We start from the raw sequence: 18,489 nt of genomic DNA, 5'->3' as shown, positions 1-18,489 counted from the left end.
TACACATTCTGTGTTATTTTGATAGAAGCCACTCCAAAAAAAAATTCATTTGCAAATATCAAATGATAGGTGATGAACTTAAAATTAAAATTGTTTCCGACATCACTAGGAAGAGCAAGCCTGTGTGCACTGAAAAGTCCAAAAGATTTTTAATTCTTCATGAGAGGACTGGGAGGTCTTTCTGACACTGCATGTATGTTAAACATTCCCAAGAAGCCCCACATTTCTCACTCTTCTTGTTAGTAAACAAGACAGAATTTTTACAAGAACATTGCATTCTCCTGGGAATCTAAAAATGCATATTGGCAGGATATTTTTAAATTACTAAACCAATCACATCACTTGCCCAGGAGACATCATTTGAGCAAGCATCCCTTGCACAGTCATAATATGTACAGGTAATAAAAATCTTGACAAGAGTCAATGAAGGTGAAAAGTGCCTTGTGGTTTTCAGCAAGAAATGGAGAACATACAACAAGAAATGCACTAGCAAGGACTACAAGAGTTATCTCCTAAACCAGTTTATTCAGCAAAACTGGAAAAACAGACACATTGAGGAACATGATTACTAATGTGCAGACTTATAGAAGATAAAGTTTTTACTGATCAATAAGGTAAAGTAATGAATGTCACCTAGAAACAATTTTTTGATAAACGGCCATATACTATAGCAACAAGGGAACATCCCTTGGCCTACACACATTTTCAGGCTGAATGCTCTTAAAACTGAAGAGCAAAGGAACTAAATGTAAAACATATGTTACGGTCACTGTCCACAAGAAGCCAGAAGTACTTTTAACAAGAAAAAAAGACACATACTCTGTATTAAAGTCCAATGGGCAACACTGCTTAGGTTCTCTAACTTTAACACCAAAAAATAAGTACCCACAAGGCTCCTAAAAGCACACATTAAGGAAACAATAGACTAAAGATGTGGTCTCCAGGTTATCTGCAGAGCTCCTTGGTCTCAAGTCAGCATCTACAGCTGTCACTTCATTAGATCAGAAAGTAAACTTAGACATTCTTTACTAAAATAACCTAGATAAAATCGATCATTTTAAAGCTGAGCATATCCACTTCTTCAAGTATAGAAGGGAATAAAGTATGAATTGAGTGAATAACCAAAAATTGTCATTGAATCGTTGTCATGCTAAAGGATTTAAACGGAAGACAGCATTTATAAAGGATCAGCTAATAAAAATAAGGACTTCATTAAAACAATGTTATAACAGCACTTCCAGATGTTGAAAGCCACAGACTTGAGGTGTTTGGGTCAACACTGCAGTTACAAATTCTGCCAAGCCTACTCCTAGAAAGTCTTTGCAAAACAGGTTAATTTATTTATCCTCCTGCTTCTGACCTACTTCAGGCTCTGATTTTTAAAGCATATAAAAGAAACCTGATATATAGCTAGAAATGCTCAAACTGAAGAAAAATAAACAGGGATATAGTCTCATCTGAAAGGTAAGGAGACAAGATACAGATCATTAAAGTCCTTTCCAGTCCTAAAATGTTATTATTTATTATAACACCAAAAAGTTTATCACCAACTGTATAAGCCTTCAGCTTCCCAAAGTCGGTGATGATGGTTTTAAAGGGGGTAGGAGGTAGGAGGAGTAAAAGACAAAACATCTGAAGCAGAATCAGCTATCAGGAGTGGCTCAAAAATGAACAAGCCTGACCAGGTCAGAGTTCCATGCAACAGAAACTGAATTCCTGAGGCTGGCGATCACCTTCCTCCTTTTCCCGTCCTATCTTGTGAAAATGTTTTTTCTCAACCTTCATGGGTACTAAGTTTAGAAAATACTTATTTTATTAAAATGCTACTTTCTTCTTACAACATCTCACAAACTCAGTGAAAAGTGAGCTATCTTTACATTCAATGTCTTTTATCTACACTTGACAAAATTAAAAGCAAAATTGAATTAGTAAATATTCATTTGAATAAACTGTACTCTTAAATTTAACACCAAAAATTATATCATGAGCAACTCAAGTTGTATATAAGTAATGTCCTTTAGTAGTTTCTTAATGTGTCTGAGCAAAGTGTACTCTTCCAGGCCCACATCAGATCATTAGAGCAAGGAAAAACTGCTTAATTCTTCTAAGGCTCAGTTTCCTCACCTGGGAATAAAAGATGGGTAATAAATACAACCATCACGAAGATAAAATGAGGTAGAGTACCTGAGCACAGTGCCAGAAACCACTACTGCTGTTAACTTTTACCATAAATGTAAGAGATGTATTCCTCCGGGAAGAAAAAACAAGGTTTCTTTTGCCTTCACCTCAAAATTTCCAGAAGGTCATAAGACAAAATTTTCAAAAGAATCAGTCAGAGGCTCCATCCTGATCCCTTCTGAGAATGTTCTGACTGGCACGGAAAAGAATCCCTTTCACTTTTCATATATTAATAAGTCATTTACCTTTACTGTGTAGGCACTGAACTTTTCCAGGTGACTGGAAGGTATTAATGATATATACATGTTTATACAATTGCAAATCAGAGCTTTAAAGGGTTTTCACCTGACAAAATCCATAAATAACAAAGAATCATCCCAAGTCACACGTCACCATCAAGACCACTAATACCATTGCTGAAATCACCACCAGGTCCGTGTCGAGCACAGACTGAGCTACTGTGACAGCACCGACCAGTCTTTGAAGCCAGGGTGTCACACAACCTCAACGAGCCTCATACAACAGCAAATGAGTGCTGGATTATTACAATATTATTAAAAAATGGCTACTCATTGAAAACATTATTTTAGAACAAATTCTATAGTTCAGATGCTTTCCAACATTTAGACATCCAGGTGAACCACCATCTATTCCATTGTGTCATCTATATCTCAAGTCACTTTCTTCCCTCTTTTTGCTTCCATGTCCATTCATATAGCATTCCATACCATATAGCATGTCTTCCTATATAAAACAGGTACTTAAACAGAAATGCTTTAACCAAAATCCTACTGATTGGTTCTGTACTGTATAAATTTCTGCCATTTTCTTTTCATCTTGCTGCCACTATGTTTCAATGTGTTATTTAATTATAAAATCTAGCATAGATGCTTTCCCTTTAAAACAGTAATTTTAAGGAGTAATTAAGATCTGTCTCGTTCACTCAAAAATTGCTGTCAGAAAAGCAAATTCTGATCTCTCAACCACAAATTTAAAAATTCTTATAGCAAGAGCCTTAGAATTTGAACAAAATGTATAATAAAAAGCTTTCTCAGTCCATGAGTATGGATGGAAAGAAATATTTTTTACAGCATAGCTAATTCATATGAAGAGGGAGAGAAAAAGACAACTGTGCATCAGAAAGCCTTGCTCTAACTGGTGATCTGATGAGGACATTCGAGAGTATTTAATCTTAAATGAACAGTCTTTTTTAATGAACAGTCTTTTAAAAATCTAGGAATCTACCTAATAACAGTGCAAGCATATTCTAAATCCGAGAGCTCTGTTACAGGAATACCAGCAGTGCTACCTAAGGCAGCCATTAACAGTTGCACATTAAAGAGAAATAGCAATAAAACAAGGGACATCCTGAGGTCAATGGCTTCCTCTCAACAACCAACCAACGTTCCAACAGCAAAAACCAAAATGCACTGATAATTACTACAGCGCTTGAGTTCACCAACCTCCCTGGTCCCGCGCAATGAGCTCACAGAAGTCAGGATGTGCACAGGCTGGATCCTTCGCTGTTTCCATTCTTGGTTTAAGATTTCTGTTCTTTCCAAAATTTTCTGACGATTGGAACTAAACATACTCTTTAAAAAATGAAGGAGAGGAGAAAAGAAATTGTTCATTGTTAGAAAATTTGTAATATCTCTAATGAAGGTTAAAATCTACTGACTTCTCAAAAATACCAGGAACATTCCTTCAAAAGCATATGGATTTTACATGAAATTACTGTTTCCCACATTCTATTAATACAAAATACATCACATTTGTTATTTTACTGAGAGTGGGAGAGGAATATTAAATTATTTCCATCCTTTCTTTGTTAACTTCGTGTATTTTTATATTTTTTCTAAAAAATCACGACTTTGGAAACACAACACCATGAAACACATCCCTGTATGTCTGGGTCCTGGGTCACATGCAGTACAAGGTACACTGAAAAGACGGTGATTTCCAAGTAGGCTGAATAATCATTAGATTAAAATCTTTCCATCATCATTAACGTGCATGGTACGATTTTTATGTTAATTAAGCAAACCAAGGACCTCAGCTTCCAAGTTTCCATTTATCTTACTGTAAACATGACCCTGTACCCTTCTCGGGGAGGGGGGGAGGGCATCCTCGATCACACACGCTGTCACGGAGGACACGGTACCTTCACTTCGTCAGCCCGCCTGAACCTCTTGAGCTGCCGCAGCCGCATGTACTCTGACTTTACGCGCTTCCGCCAACAAACTGGTCCCTTCTCAGATTTCTTCCCAGTCTGGCCCATGATTATTCTAAAAGCAATGGTTTCATATTAAAATCACTAATCTAACCCACCTGAATATGATTACTTGTGTTTTAATTCCCAGCAAACTAACAATCAACAAAAGAAATGATGTGTAATTACACTGTTGATATTTTCCAGAAGGGTACTCATTCGTTCTGCATGGTTAAATCCTTAAAACATTTCATTCAAAGTCTAAATTTTCATTTACTACAACTTTTAAAAGACATTTTTATTTACAAAGATACTCCATCCCTAAACTGCAGTCATCCTACAGAAATGTGGCCCATTACAGGGATTAAGTATACAATGACAAGCTATACGACCCACACTTGCTGAGTAGAAACAAATGTGGACACATATTCTCAGTTTTCCATCGCTAAATTAGCTGTTGCAGGCATAAATTAATGACCGAAAAAGATAAATCCAAAAAAAAAGTAATTCACATACAGCACTAAAGGTAGAAAATACACAGTACAATATATGATAAATATACAAATTAAAGGACTCCCGCTGCACTTTTAACCATGCTTCACCTTAAATGCTGATGAAAGTCTGTGGTTCTGCCTCTTGCGGCCCCTCTACTCCCCTAGGGCTTCTCTGCCAGCCAGAGGACAGGAATGCAGGGAGCCCTACCACCTTATCTGGAGTCCAGAGGCTCTAGAAGCCAAATACGTGCAAAGTGGGCACAGCCTGTGGTCCACCAGGTGCACACTACAGAGTCTAGAAGGGAGAACTCTTCTAGAACATTTCTCACTAAAGTGTTGATTAAAATCATACTTGTATCTTCAAAAGATTGGAAGGACATCCCTCTGTCAGATGGTACAAAGGTGCCATGTTAGGGATTTCTGCTTTCATTCATTTATCTAAGAGCAATGTGAAGCCACTGAGCATCTGAAGGAAAGGGGAGAAGGGAGATGCCCAGCAGACTGCAGAGGAGCAGGCAGGGGATGGGGCCCTGGAAGAGAATAAAAGGCGAAGGTGAGGCCAGGTTAGAGGGAAGGCAGTCCTGTCACTGGACAAGGGGTGATGCAGCTCCCACAACCACGCGGGTGATCAAAGTAAGTGAGTCGAGTTACTTAGGAGGAAACGTGGTAATGATTACAATATGGGGGGAGATGACTTTCACTGGGATAACTGAGTAGGGTTTCATTTGCCTGTTTACACACAGCCCTCAGGCACCGAGAGTTGCTTAAGGAGAAGAATTAGAGGAAGAAAAAGGGCCCAGGGGTCAGTGGGTAACTTTCTGTAGGAATGCGCCACCACCAAACAATAACAAAGACGGCAAACAGCGGACTGCTCGGAGCCCAAAGAGGGGCAAAGAAAGTCTGTGATAAAATAAATCAGGCAACAAGTACAGAAACATGAATGAAACGCAGAACTTGCCCTCCTGGACCTGATATCCCACCTTCAAAGGCCTAAGAGACTATCCGTCACAATATGAGATAAACCCGCAAAAGGACCAGGGGCTGAAGGTGGGGGCAGACAAGTAAGGAACCGCAGAAGGCAGGCAGGAAAGGTGGCAACCCAACCTTAAAAGCGGAGCTGGACTTCAAAAGGCCAAGAAGAGGAGGGACTCAGGTATGAGCAAGAGACAGCTGGATCCGGGAGGTGCTGCCAGCAGACCTGCTAACAAAGGTGGGTCCCAGATTAGGTAAAGAGCCCAAATTACAAGGACTTAGGGAATGAGAAGAATGAAGAGATTTTAGAATTCAAGATAAAGACAGTTGAACGAGATCAGAGACAGAACTATTCCTGTAAAGGTTCAAAGTGCAACCTTGCCTAGGGGCTGCTGAAATGAACAAAGATAACAGTCCTCAGAACCAGAAGATTTAGGTCCCCAGGCCCACCCCAGAGCCCATCCCAGCTCTGCAGTGACGAGAACGAAGTGAGGCAGAACGTTAGGAAGATCCTGGGGTAGGGCAAAAAGACAAAGTTAGGGAGAAACTGGAGCTTAATTTTTTAAAAACTTGTGGCAATTTTTTGCTTTCGTATCTGCTAGTTAACAGATGAGCTCAAATAATTCCACACAAATTATTTTCAGACATTTAGCACTTCAAAAGCCGAGGAACTAGAAAGAAGAGGAATCAGATAAAAAGAAATGGTCCATTGCTTCATGAACTCAAAAACTAACCACAGCTAGTCCCACCTGCTGCCTCCACAAAATCTTGGTCCTTGGAGGCAGCACCTCAGTACCTGATAAAACCTACACTGGGAGCACGGCTTTCTTTTCACTGATGTGCAACATGGGTATTACTACAATTCATTTTCAAGGTACATTTTTTATGCCTTGGTAACGAGGTATCATTACATTCGTTAGCACTTCATATTTTCTACTAGAACATTCCTTGTCTTACTTTCTAGAATACTGTCTGCATTGTTTCTACCATTAGTAACAACATCTCTAAAACAGTATGTCAGGACAAAATCAAAGCTCTTACTGAACTAACAAGCTGCAGATCAACAACAGAACATTCCAGTTGATTCAGAAACACCCTCTTCGTAAGAGGGCACAGATGGATAAATTTCCACGTTTATAAATTTCACAAAGCTCTTCCGAATAAAGACGTACATAAGTCAAGGTTTTAAATTATAGGATGATCTGGTAAATATGCACACCAGAGGGTAAAAGAGAAAAAGTGTAGTGATTCATTTACGGGAAATTATCAAAATAAGGACCATGACCTCTGAATTAAGAAATAAAAGTGTGTAGACTGTTCTTTGCAAGTATAGGGATATACTCTATGATCCATGAAAACAGGCAGACCCATGAAAAAATAACAAAACTTAAGGCACCATTTAGAACAATGTTTTACATAAAACAAACTCCCTCCAAATATTATCAAATTTATAACATTAAACTCACATTTCCTGTTCTTCACTCTTTACTCCACTTCACCCCCACTGTAAGTGGGGTGGGGAAAGAGATCCATTCTACGAAACTTTGGAAATCCGTTTTGACTGGACAGAGGAAGGCTAAAGACGAAAAGAACTGGACAGAAACACTGTCCTCCAATTGGTAAATTTTCTCACGGGGTACCAGGGACAAAAAAGCAAGTAGTGATGGACTGGAGTCACAGCAGTATGAATCATTTATTTTAATACACATGCAGATGGAGAGACCTGCTGCACCTCCAGGCTCCACCCCAGAAGCACACCTACAGCCCATCCTCCAGCACAAGGAAGCTGGGCTCTGGAGAAATGACCGGTTCTAGGGCTGGGACAGGAAAAACACGAGAAAAGCCTGTAGCAGAAAGTAAGGGGATGCTCAGAAGATGAAAGACGGGGACATGTCAAAGACAGGAACCAAAGTGCAGGAACTCCTAGTGGCCAAAGCTGGAGTAATCTGAGCAGCAAAATCAACCACAACGGTATTATCACCGAATTAATAAAATAAGTATCCATGAGTCTATGAGAGAAAGAAATGATTAAATGAGTAAGTAAATGGGGAAGGAGGGACAAGCACGGATTTCAAAATACATATGCCTACTTTCCTAGCCTGGCAGCAGAGTCTTGGGAGGGAAAGGTGACGTCCCAGCGGAGAACCAGGAAGACATCCTGTCTGTGGTCAGACTGCCGCCGTGCAACCCAATGGGCACTGCACCCCCATCTATTCTTCCCCAAACCTCAAACCTGCAGCCGCAGTCATCGCACGAAAACACCAGATCAGCCCAAACTGAAGGGCATTTCAACCAAATAACTGATCAATAAATAAGGTCATGAAAACAAACTGGGACGGAGAAACTGTTGCAGATCAGGAGATAAGGAGACAACTAAATGCAACATGGTGACTAGATTCTGGAGCAGAAAAACTGGTAAAATCCAAATAGTCTCTAGTTAATAGTAACACAGTAATATTGGTTTCTTAATTTTGACAAATGTACCATGGTTACAGAAATCTAAAATTATTCTAAAATAAAGTTTCTTTTTTAAAGAAAAGAATTAAGTTATACAACAATCTAATGTAAAGACATTGATTTCAAAAAATGGCATCCACTTTTCCAAATGATAAACAGAAACCTGTTTTAAAAGTTAAAATGCTATGTAAAACACTAAACAGGAAAAAAACAAAAAATATGAACAGATGATTAGAACTATTTAAAAAACAAGGCTAAGGAGAACAGGTAGTAATTAAGACAGCTGGTACTTTCATAAACCTTAACTTCAAAGGAATTTGACGGGCAATTTCCCATGTCTAATTCTACTATTTTACAAATGAGAGAACATTACTTGAACAATTTAAAAGGGGGGAAAGCCTTTCATGAGCTTGTAAGATGGTGTCTACCTAAAAAGACAGTAACACTTTCAGGCTATATTAATAGTAATACAGACTCTGAACCAGGGAAATTAATTATGCCACTGATTATACATATACTGATCAAACAAATCAAATGATTCTATACAATTCAGGTCCAGTTTAGTTCTGTTTAAGAAGGACAGAGAAAGACATCTTTACCCCAGCTAGAACACAGCATTAAACACGTAACATAGAAAAGAACATTTGAGTTTGGAGTTTTAATAGAGAAATGTTCATATATCCATTCATTCAGTATTTACTGAACATCAACTACATACTAGGTGCTCTGATAGAAACCAAAGGCTTAGCAATAAATAAAACAGACAAAAATCCATGATGTCATAGAAGTTAAAATCTACTTGGATGGAAATGATCAAAAACAAAGTAAAATGTCAGTATGCAAGATGGTGTTGAGTGCTATGAGAAAAACCAAACAGGGAAGTAAAGGCAGGCAAGGCTGGTAAACAAAGGAACCTGTGAAGCACTCAGGCCCTGTGCATGTTGCAAAGCCAATGTGATGCAGAGATCTCACCAACTTGTACTTGGTTCCCACCAACCAGCAAACCCAGTGGTAAAATATGCAATACATATTTCTATCTATCCAATGCAGACTTCAGTAAGTCCACAATGCTCCAGTGATCAGCACAGTGATCCAGTGGCATCAAAACTGGCATTCAAGGATTGCCAAGTGTCACAGCTCAGGTTAACAGGTCTAATTATCCTGAACAAATAAAGATCAGAAGTTAACAGCATTTTATAAAACATATATATGCAAACAGCCATTCTCTGTTAGTATTCTTAAGTCAAAGTACAGAAATAGATTGGCTATTCATGTTAACGAACAGCATCATGAAATATGTGTTCTCTGATTTGATTGTATTTAATCTGTAGCTCTGCTTTGGTTTTACCATTAACAAATTTATGTCTGTACATTTCTAGGGTACCTATTAATAAAATTAAAGTCACGTCAACCCTGGGGTTCCATTCATCACTCAAGTTTGAAATATAGGTGAGAAACAACTGGTGTACTGAAGTAATTCAGGAATAAAGTGAGAAGGGCTCTGACTGGGTGGACAGTAGGGTGAATGGTGAAAAAAGATGGCAAGAGATACTCTAAAATTGAAAAACCAGAAGCACTCATGAGGAGACAGAAGAACCTGATCAAAGGAGACTAAGAGGGAATTTTAAAAAAATGACACAAATGAATTAATTTACAAAACAGAAACAGACTCAGACACAAAACACAAACTTATGGTTACGGGGGGAGGGGGGAGAGGGGAGAGGGATAAACTAGGAGTTTGGGCTTAACAGATACTAACTACTACATAAAGTAAACAGCCAGGTCCTACTGTACAACACAGGGAACTATATTTAACACCTTGTAATAACCTATAATGAAAAAGAATAAAAAAGAAAAAAAGAAGCTAAGAGGAAGCCCTAAGTGAGTCACTGCCACCACTAAGAATTTGAACTTAGGTACAAATCGAGACATTAACTACACATGTAGCAGTTACCAGCACAAAGAGAACAGGACACTACAACACTCAAGCATTTTGGTCTCAGGACCCCTTTGGTTTATATGGGTTGTATCTACCAATATTTAGCATACTAGACATTTAAAACTGAGAAATGTTTAAAATATTAATTTGTTTAAAGATAATAATAGCAAGCCTGTTACATATTAATAACATTTTTAAAACTACTTTTCTTTAAAAAAAAAATCAGTGAGGGACACTGTTTTGCATTTTTGCCAATTTCTTTAGTATCTGTCTTAACAGAAGACAGCTGGATTCTCATACCTGCTTTTGCATTTAATCTGTTCCAACATGTTGTTTTGGTTGACAAATATGAAGAAAATCCATTCCCAAACAGATAATTTAGCTAGAAAAGAGAAGAGTATCTGAGTAGCCTTTTGCGGTAGTTGTGACTCTCACGCTCTGACATTACTCCGAAATTGTTAAGAAAAAAGTGGCTAGTTCAACCTCATAGATGCTTTTCCTCAAGACAACCACTACTCTTCAGCACGCAGTAGCAGTTTTTAAAAGATTAGCTTCAAAGGGGAATCTGAAATTGCATCAATAAACCTTTCCTACTCTGCAGCATCACAATTCATTGGTCTTTCTCCTTCGAAATGCATCTTTAACACATGTGGGATTTTATAACATCATCACTCATCTGAAAAACACTAGCCCACTGAGATATGCAGAATTTCCTTACATTCGCATATTTCAAAAAAAATCATATTTGTTAAACCCACTGATCTCATCGAAGAGTCTTTAAGTATTTATTGGGGAGCTGTCAACCTCAGAGTAACAGATACAAGTTTTCCAAAAATTCTAACCTTTGCTTTGAAAGCTCAAATGTTATTATTACCCACAACAAATGACAGTCAGCTGTTTTCCTTGAAGTGACAGGCTCACTTTGCTGAAAAATGTCTGCCAAATACCCAAGTCGACAAAACGTAGTTGGTCTGTCAACCCTTCTTTCAAGTAAAAACAGTTCTCCAAGAAAAAAGCAGCCAGCACGGCTGCAACTCAACCACGGCCGGCCGTGCGGCTCACAGAGCCCGACCTCCTCGGTCCCCATGCAGCAGAGGCCTCTGCGCACCAGTCGTCTCGTGGCACAGAACACGTGCACTCAGGTCCAAGAGTTAGTAAAATTAATAACTATTTTTTACTTAATCAAGGACATTCTCAAAACTGGCTCTTATTTTTTTTTACTCCAAGCGCTACGGTGCCAACAGTCCTTACCAACCACTGCTTTTCCACCATCGTGCAGATGGCAACTCAGGAAAAAAGGCAAATAACATCTTAAAATTATTACAGAAAGAGTTTTAACCTCACGGACCCCGGGGCCCACAGAGCACACTGGGAGAACAGCTGCCCTAAGTATATCCAGACACCCCGTGAATCAGAAATCACAACACCATCCCGCTTCTTCATTTGCCCAGCAGAGAGCCTAGAACCGGCATATATTTACATTATTTCTAAAAGACATGTTTGTAAGAATGAAAGCCTAGGAATCATCATTCTTGCAACTGAAAAAAAAAAAGCAAACAAAAATCTATGTGAAGAATATTTAATGAGGGATATTTTGCTATAACTGTCAACTATAGAATCCAAAAGAGTTCGCCATACACCTCTGCCAAATTAAGAGACTAGTGTTAACAAAATTTGTTATAAACAAATTGCTTGTTTTCATCCATCTGTCCTACCCTTCACCACTGTAAAAAGATACCGTCCACAGTCACGGTCACTTTTCTGACCCTCCTGCTTACCTAAAACTACCCCATCCTCCCAACTAACTCCCCAAACACTCACACTTCACCTTACCCCCAAAAAAGAAAGAAGTATCTTGTTCCTTTTCACTTCCTAGCACGCCTCTATTTTTATTTAAAAAGGAGAAAAAAGTGACAAAAATACACAAGCTCACTACTGCTGGACCCAAACATTCCACCCAAATGACTTGCAAAAATTCAAGGAAAAGAAACTTATGAAACTTCGGTTTCAAAGGACTTGGGATAGCCAGAAACAGAGGTGTTATCAACCAGTCAGTAAGAATTTATGAAACATTCTGAAAGTGCTGGGTCCTGTGAGAGATGCAAGTTTGTAAGATACAACAGGCATCTTCACGCCTAAACTTTACTGGGTCACCTGCACACACGACTACAGATGACAAAGTATTATGAAAAGCGTATGTATTCAAGAAGTTTTTAGGAAACAGATGTGCCAGTGGCTTGCCATAAGGGAAAGTAAGGGGAGGGGAATACAGATCATATTTGTAACCCTGGTTTAAGTCGTGCTAAAAAGGCACAGTATTGTTAAAAGGCACAGGAAAATTACAGTCATGTGTCCATCTTAGCTGAATGATAGAAAATATTAACTGGACTGTTTCAGCAAAAGCGAGTAGACTTTGCAGTAACATATTTTTGACAAAAATAAGATCATTTTCCTTCCAGCAGAAGAGTAAGGTAAACTCCTAAGTTCAATATGGAGTCTACAGACCAGCATTCCTGTGTTTAATTGAAAGTTCTATCAGTTTAGACATGTCTTAGAAAAAAAATGGCATACAAATTTAAACCAAGTGGAAAACTGAACTATCATAAAGGTTTTAAATAATTTGTTTGGACAATAGATAAAATAATTAATTACACTGACATCTAGAAGGTAAAGTTTTCTTTGAAAACTGTATGAAACCCATTTTATAAGCTACATCCTCTCATTTTGTTGTATGTAGTCAGTTTACTGAGACACTGTTGGAGGGGAAATGGAACAAAAACTGATGGACCACAAACTAAAACTATGATACACAATTCATTATAATTCAGGGATGGAACATGAGATACATTACTATTTCTTCAACATTCTGTGTGATCAATACAAGCAAAAAGAATGAAAAAGTAGGTAAGTCTGATGACAGCCATTCTTCCTTCTAGGAAGTCTATTTTAAATCTTAGATCTCAAGCCAATATCTAGTACAAATTTAAACATATATCGAGCAAAATTTTAAGAGAAGCTCAGTTTAGGTAAATACAACGGATCTGCCCATCATTCCAGGCAATCAGTTACCTAAGTGAGCATGAGACAGGTGACAGGAGGAATCCGCTGTTCTCACAACCTGCCCTGCACGTCCTTGACATAGTATTTAGCCACGTAGTGACTCTCATGCTCAAAGTGTTTTTCATACAGCATTGGCCACTAAGTGCACACCAACAAATCTGTGCTCAACAGAACAGTGAACTGCTCTCATACTAGAGGAAAGATGGGTTAGTTTGGTACCTAAAGAGAAGGTATTTATGACATGGCATCTTCCTGGAAACTCTTCATGGGTAATTCTGCCAACATACTACTGCTGCTTTAGACAATGACCTTATATCTTAACTCTCAAACAAAACACAATTCCGTCTATATTCTGAAGACAGAATCCTGTAATGGACTTTGCAGTTCAAACTACTAATCCTAAAGTACTTGCAGAACCTCTCAGAATTCCCAGACAACCTCCATAGTCGAGTAGCCCTTAGCTGGCAGTTCCAGGACTGGAGTTTGGTGCACACCACAGCGGGTAAAGATACTTTCAAGTGCCATTTCTCTAACCCATGGACGACAGAACTCAGACCCTTCGGAAGCACCTTAAACTCATCTCCACCCTGAAATTCATTCTCTTGCTAAAACAGTAGTAGTTTCAGGTCAAGATGGAAGTAAAGGAGGCAGGGGCAGTGATGAGCTTTTCATGACTTTCATGACTTAAAGCTTTATCACAAATACAAATATACTGCTGAGGTACTAGGAAACGTCAAACCCTTCAAGGATTATTTAAAATCAATGATATTTTTCGTATTTGTTTTACCAAGTATACTGTCTATTTATTTCATTACTGTAACATCATTTATCACAAATACGTAAGCCCTGAGAAAGAAATATTTTTTTTCAGTCTCCAAATACCTACAGAAATGTTATAGAGAATTCACCAACTACAGGGAAACTAGCTATATAATCCCTGCAGTTATTTCTCTGCAATTACCCAACTAACTAATGTTTTTAGGCAGGAAAAAAGGACTTGAATCCCAGCACCCCAAGGTGGGAAAAGAAAAGGAGGGACTAAAATGAGCTCCTGACATTTGGAGTTTGTAGACTGTGCCTAGAAAAGATGACTTTTTGTTTGGTAATCTAGATGTAAAAGTTGGACTAGAATGTCTCTTTCCTGAGGGGAAGGAACAGAGTATCTCATCCTTTATTTGAATAGTCCTAATGGCTGAAGACTGAGGCACCCAATAAACTGTCTGAAAAAATTTTCTTTTCCAGAAAACTGCCTGGTCCAGCTAGCTACATGGTTACATGCTGTTAGTGGGTAACAAGTGACACCAGCCAAACAGTGAAGAAAAACTATTTCTTTAACTACAAGAGTAAATTCTATAGGAAAAACTGGGAAACAATAAGTTTGAACTTGTCAATGCAGACCTGTTGTACAGAGAGTAACTCTCTCAGAGTCTTCATTCATTACACACAGTATTCTGAATAGCACTTCACTTCTGACACCAGTCACCAAACATGCAGGGGTTTTCCCCACACCAAGCAATTCTCCGTGATACCAGCTGAGGATCCTACAATTCAACTCAAATCTGATACTATCTACTTTAAGGTAGATTTTGATTAATTTGCTAGAGCAACTCACAGAACTCAGGAAAACAATTTCCTTACTATAAAACCAGTTTATTATAGAAGAATGTAACTCAGGAACAGCAGATAGAAGAGGTGCATAGGGCCAGGTGTGTGGGAAGGGGCACAAGGCTTCCATGCTCTCTGGGAATGCCATTTTTCCTGAATCTCCATGTGTCCACCAACCCGGAAGCTACAGGAACCCTGTCCCTTGGAGTTTTTAACGGAGGCTCACTACACAGGCAAGGTTGATTGATTAAATCGTTGGCCCCTGGTAACTGAACTCCATCTCCAGCCCCTCTCTCCTCCCGATAGGTGGGAGGTGGGGTTGTGTCTGAAAGCTCCAACCCTCTCATCTCAAGGTTGGTTCCCTAGCAACCGGCCCCCATCCTTACATGCTTTCCAGAAGTCATCTCTAAACACAAAGTCAGGTGTGGCTGAAAGGAGCTGGTTACAAATAAGTATCAGAAAACACCCTCATCACTCTTATCATAGAAAATTGCAAGGGTTTTAGGAGCTGTGACAGAAACAATACAAAGCCCAAATATAAACATCACAAATCACAATATGCCAGTTTGACTGTTTACAATGCTAGTTTAGTCAGATACATCATAGTCCAAAAAGATTTAGGTGCTATTACGCCTATTACGCAGAGGCAAAAAAAGAGAAGGAAAAAAAAGGCTTATAACCAGCATTAGATATGTCATGAATAAATGCCAGCTAGGGAGCATCGCAATTACCTGTGACGGTCACATGAACTCAAGTCCAGTATTTCTCAAACTCTCCAGAGAACTAGATCTAGTGACTAACAGAAACCAAGCACCTGCCATCTCAGTATTTGAGCTAAAAAGGACCCTAGAAACAGCAAAAACCTCTTCTCTAAGGGACGTCAGCCTTGCTTGTGTGAATTTGGGCAAGTTACCTACCTTCACCATGCCTCTATTTCTCTACCTTCAAAGCGAAGATACACACACCCTTTGAAGGCACAAGGTAGCTCTCCTCAATAATCACAACTGCTCGGCTTGCCTGTTCACATGGGTCACCCGGCAGCAGAGGCCCAAAGAGCCCACCTGCCAAGGAAACAGGACCAGCCCAGGGGGCAGCGCCCAGTCGAGAGTCTGTGTTCTCTGCACAGTGCCCAGCTGCAGGCAGAATCTCCCTCTGAAATGTCTTCTTCATAGCTGACTCGAGCTCTGTATTTCAAGCAGATAAATATTCTCCAAAGAGGCAAAATAACTTATGGAGCAAGTAGGACAAATCATCTCCTTCCTCTAAGCCTGTTCAAGCAACATATCTGCCATTTAAAAGTCCTTACTGATGACTCTAGAAGGGCATTCCCCAGCCTTCTGTGACCAACAAGAACTTTTCATGGTACCATATCTTACAGTACCCATGAGGGATTTTTAAAATAATTTTGCATATTTTGCTTGCACTATTAAATAATTTGAATATAGAAACATTTTAGAATTTCACTATATTGTTAAAATTATGAAGTTCATCTTAAAAGACTCTTTTATAATATTCAAGGGCAATAATTATTTTCTCATTTAGCAAATAAGATACAGTGTTTATTTTTAAATAATTAAAAGACATGACTTTAAACAAATTTCAGAAGTACAATGTTTGATTCACCGAGTGCACAGAGCAGGTTCGCAATAGTCAGTAGTTCTATTACTTGTGAGCACATGGTAGGTACTCGTGTACCAATGAATAGAACACACTGAAACTTCACTAGAGTCTACAACATCAAAAACATACACAAGCTTCTTTAATGATGATGGAAATCTTTCACTGTTTAAAGAAAATCAACTATTTCTTAAATTTTTGTGTTTTGCTTACAAAGTACTTCTCAAATGGTCTTTTTTTAAATTTTTTTTTTATTGGGGGGAGAGGTAATTGGGTTTATTTATTTAATGGAGGTAATGGGGGTCAAACCCAGGACCTTGTACATGCTGAGCATGCACTCTACTACTGTGCTGAACCCTCTTCCTTTCTAAAAAATTTTTGTTTATTTTTTTGTCAAAAAAAACCAAGGCACTAAAATGGATAAAAGTCATGATGTTCTGACTTAACACTTTTTTTAAACTTACTAGAAACATCCTGACATACTATGTATGAATTTAGCTCACATGAATGCAACGGAGGGGTTAAGATCATCTTGAGATAAATCTGCGGAATCCTTTATGTTCCTCACTTTTTTCCATCATTAGAGTTTCTCAAGCTTTCTGACTTTAGTCAGCAGTATATTGGGGATATAAACTAAAATTCTGTAGCAGCAACTGACAGCAGGTAGCAAAGTTCACTGGATGATACCCAGCAAAGATGAACAAAACTCACTTAAGATTCTTGAAAGCCCTGCTTTAAAGGGTGGGGGTGCTATTTAAATAATTCACTGAGTTGCTGCTCAAGAAATCCTCAAATTTTCAGGGCTCTGGTCCTAAATCTCACAAAATTATATTTCTATCTACTATATACAAAACCCTTTTCTAACTTCTACCATGTAGATGAGTAAACTAGAGCTTAAAGTGAAGGGGAGAGGAAGAGAAAAACATCAGAGACAGGTTGGACATTTCCCTCCAAGCAGGAGACAAGCTGCCTAGTTTGCTTGGGAGAGGGGGAGGGGTGTTTTGAGACAAAAAGGCTAAACAGCATCTTGAGATCTAAGATGGTACAAAAGACATTCCAGAAACAGTACAGAGCACAGACTCTCCATGCAAGATTTCTAGAGACAAGTAAAAAGACCAGCTGAGCTCAACAGGGGAAAAGTATAAGAAAACTATCAGAGGCGAGACCAGCTGAAATAGTTTGAGCAGTTCTGTATGGAGAGAGCCTGGAACACCAGCTTCAGGAGTTTGCTATTGGAATGGACAGCCACGGAAGGCTGAGCTGGGAGAGGGCATGATCTCATGGCTTGGTGTAGGCCACCCAATCGAAGCCCAAACGCTTGCTTTTTTTGCTTTCTTTATTAAACAGGGAAAAGGAGGTGTCATGTAGTACTTATATAATAAAGAAAAACAAAATTATTGTGGGAGAAAATTAGGTGTTGAGCAAAAGAAACAACTGACACTGCAGAAATAAAATTGTACACAGAAATCAAGTATATATGCTCTTAAAAGCCACCTGTTTGTACAATAAAAAATTTAGTTAACTGTCAAAATAGGCAGACCAAGCTTTGCAACCTGATCATCACTTCTACATTACCAGATTCTAAGATCAAAGTCACTTTTAATATTCCCATTTATCCTCTGAAGAAAAAATTTTAGAAAAATGTTAGCCTACTTATAAATGAAAAAGTTCCAAATTACCCAAAATGAAAACCTAAAGAACTACTAAATATTACCATTTTCAAAACTAGTTAAAGCTTAATTTTCAAATTCACCAAGCCACACATCTAATACCATCTATATAAATAGTATCTTTTTCATGTTCATGTTTCTTTTCTGCAAACACAAAACATTGTTACACCAAGAACTAAATGACTTGTGGGTTAAGAACAAATTTGTTTTCATACAACTTAACTGAATTTAAACAATTATGCTTCTAATATTATTACTTAACTTGATTTATATATTGTCAGAAATACA

General features: G+C 38.5%; 1 protein-coding gene across 13 annotated transcripts in view; it reads right to left on the bottom strand.

The window, feature by feature from the left end:
• The window catches only part of EZH2 (enhancer of zeste 2 polycomb repressive complex 2 subunit), a 54,813-nt gene that overhangs the window by 29,455 nt on the left and 6,869 nt on the right, over window positions 1-18,489 (bottom strand). For 3 of the 13 annotated variants that reach the window (XM_072964278.1, XM_031674630.2, XM_031674632.2), the window contains 2 exons: window positions 4,340-4,463; window positions 3,642-3,770 (listed from right to left, as the gene is read on the bottom strand). The exons of 1 other annotated variant lie outside the window; for it this stretch is intronic. In XM_072964278.1, coding sequence (XP_072820379.1) covers window positions 3,642-3,770; window positions 4,340-4,456 — 246 coding nt within the window. In that variant the 5' untranslated portion in view covers window positions 4,457-4,463. Of the gene's footprint in view, window positions 1-3,619; window positions 3,771-4,339; window positions 4,464-10,549; window positions 10,569-18,489 lie in introns of those variants that run through there. 9 more of the 13 variants (XM_072964279.1, XM_031674631.2, XM_031674633.2 and 6 more) reach the window with 5 other exon arrangements.

This window comes from Vicugna pacos, chromosome 7 (genome assembly GCF_048564905.1).
Source record: "Vicugna pacos chromosome 7, VicPac4, whole genome shotgun sequence".
Lineage (NCBI taxonomy): Eukaryota > Metazoa > Chordata > Mammalia > Artiodactyla > Camelidae > Vicugna > Vicugna pacos.
The sequence above is the reverse complement of the archived record's forward strand: the minus strand, read 5'-3'. Positions and strand labels throughout refer to the sequence as shown.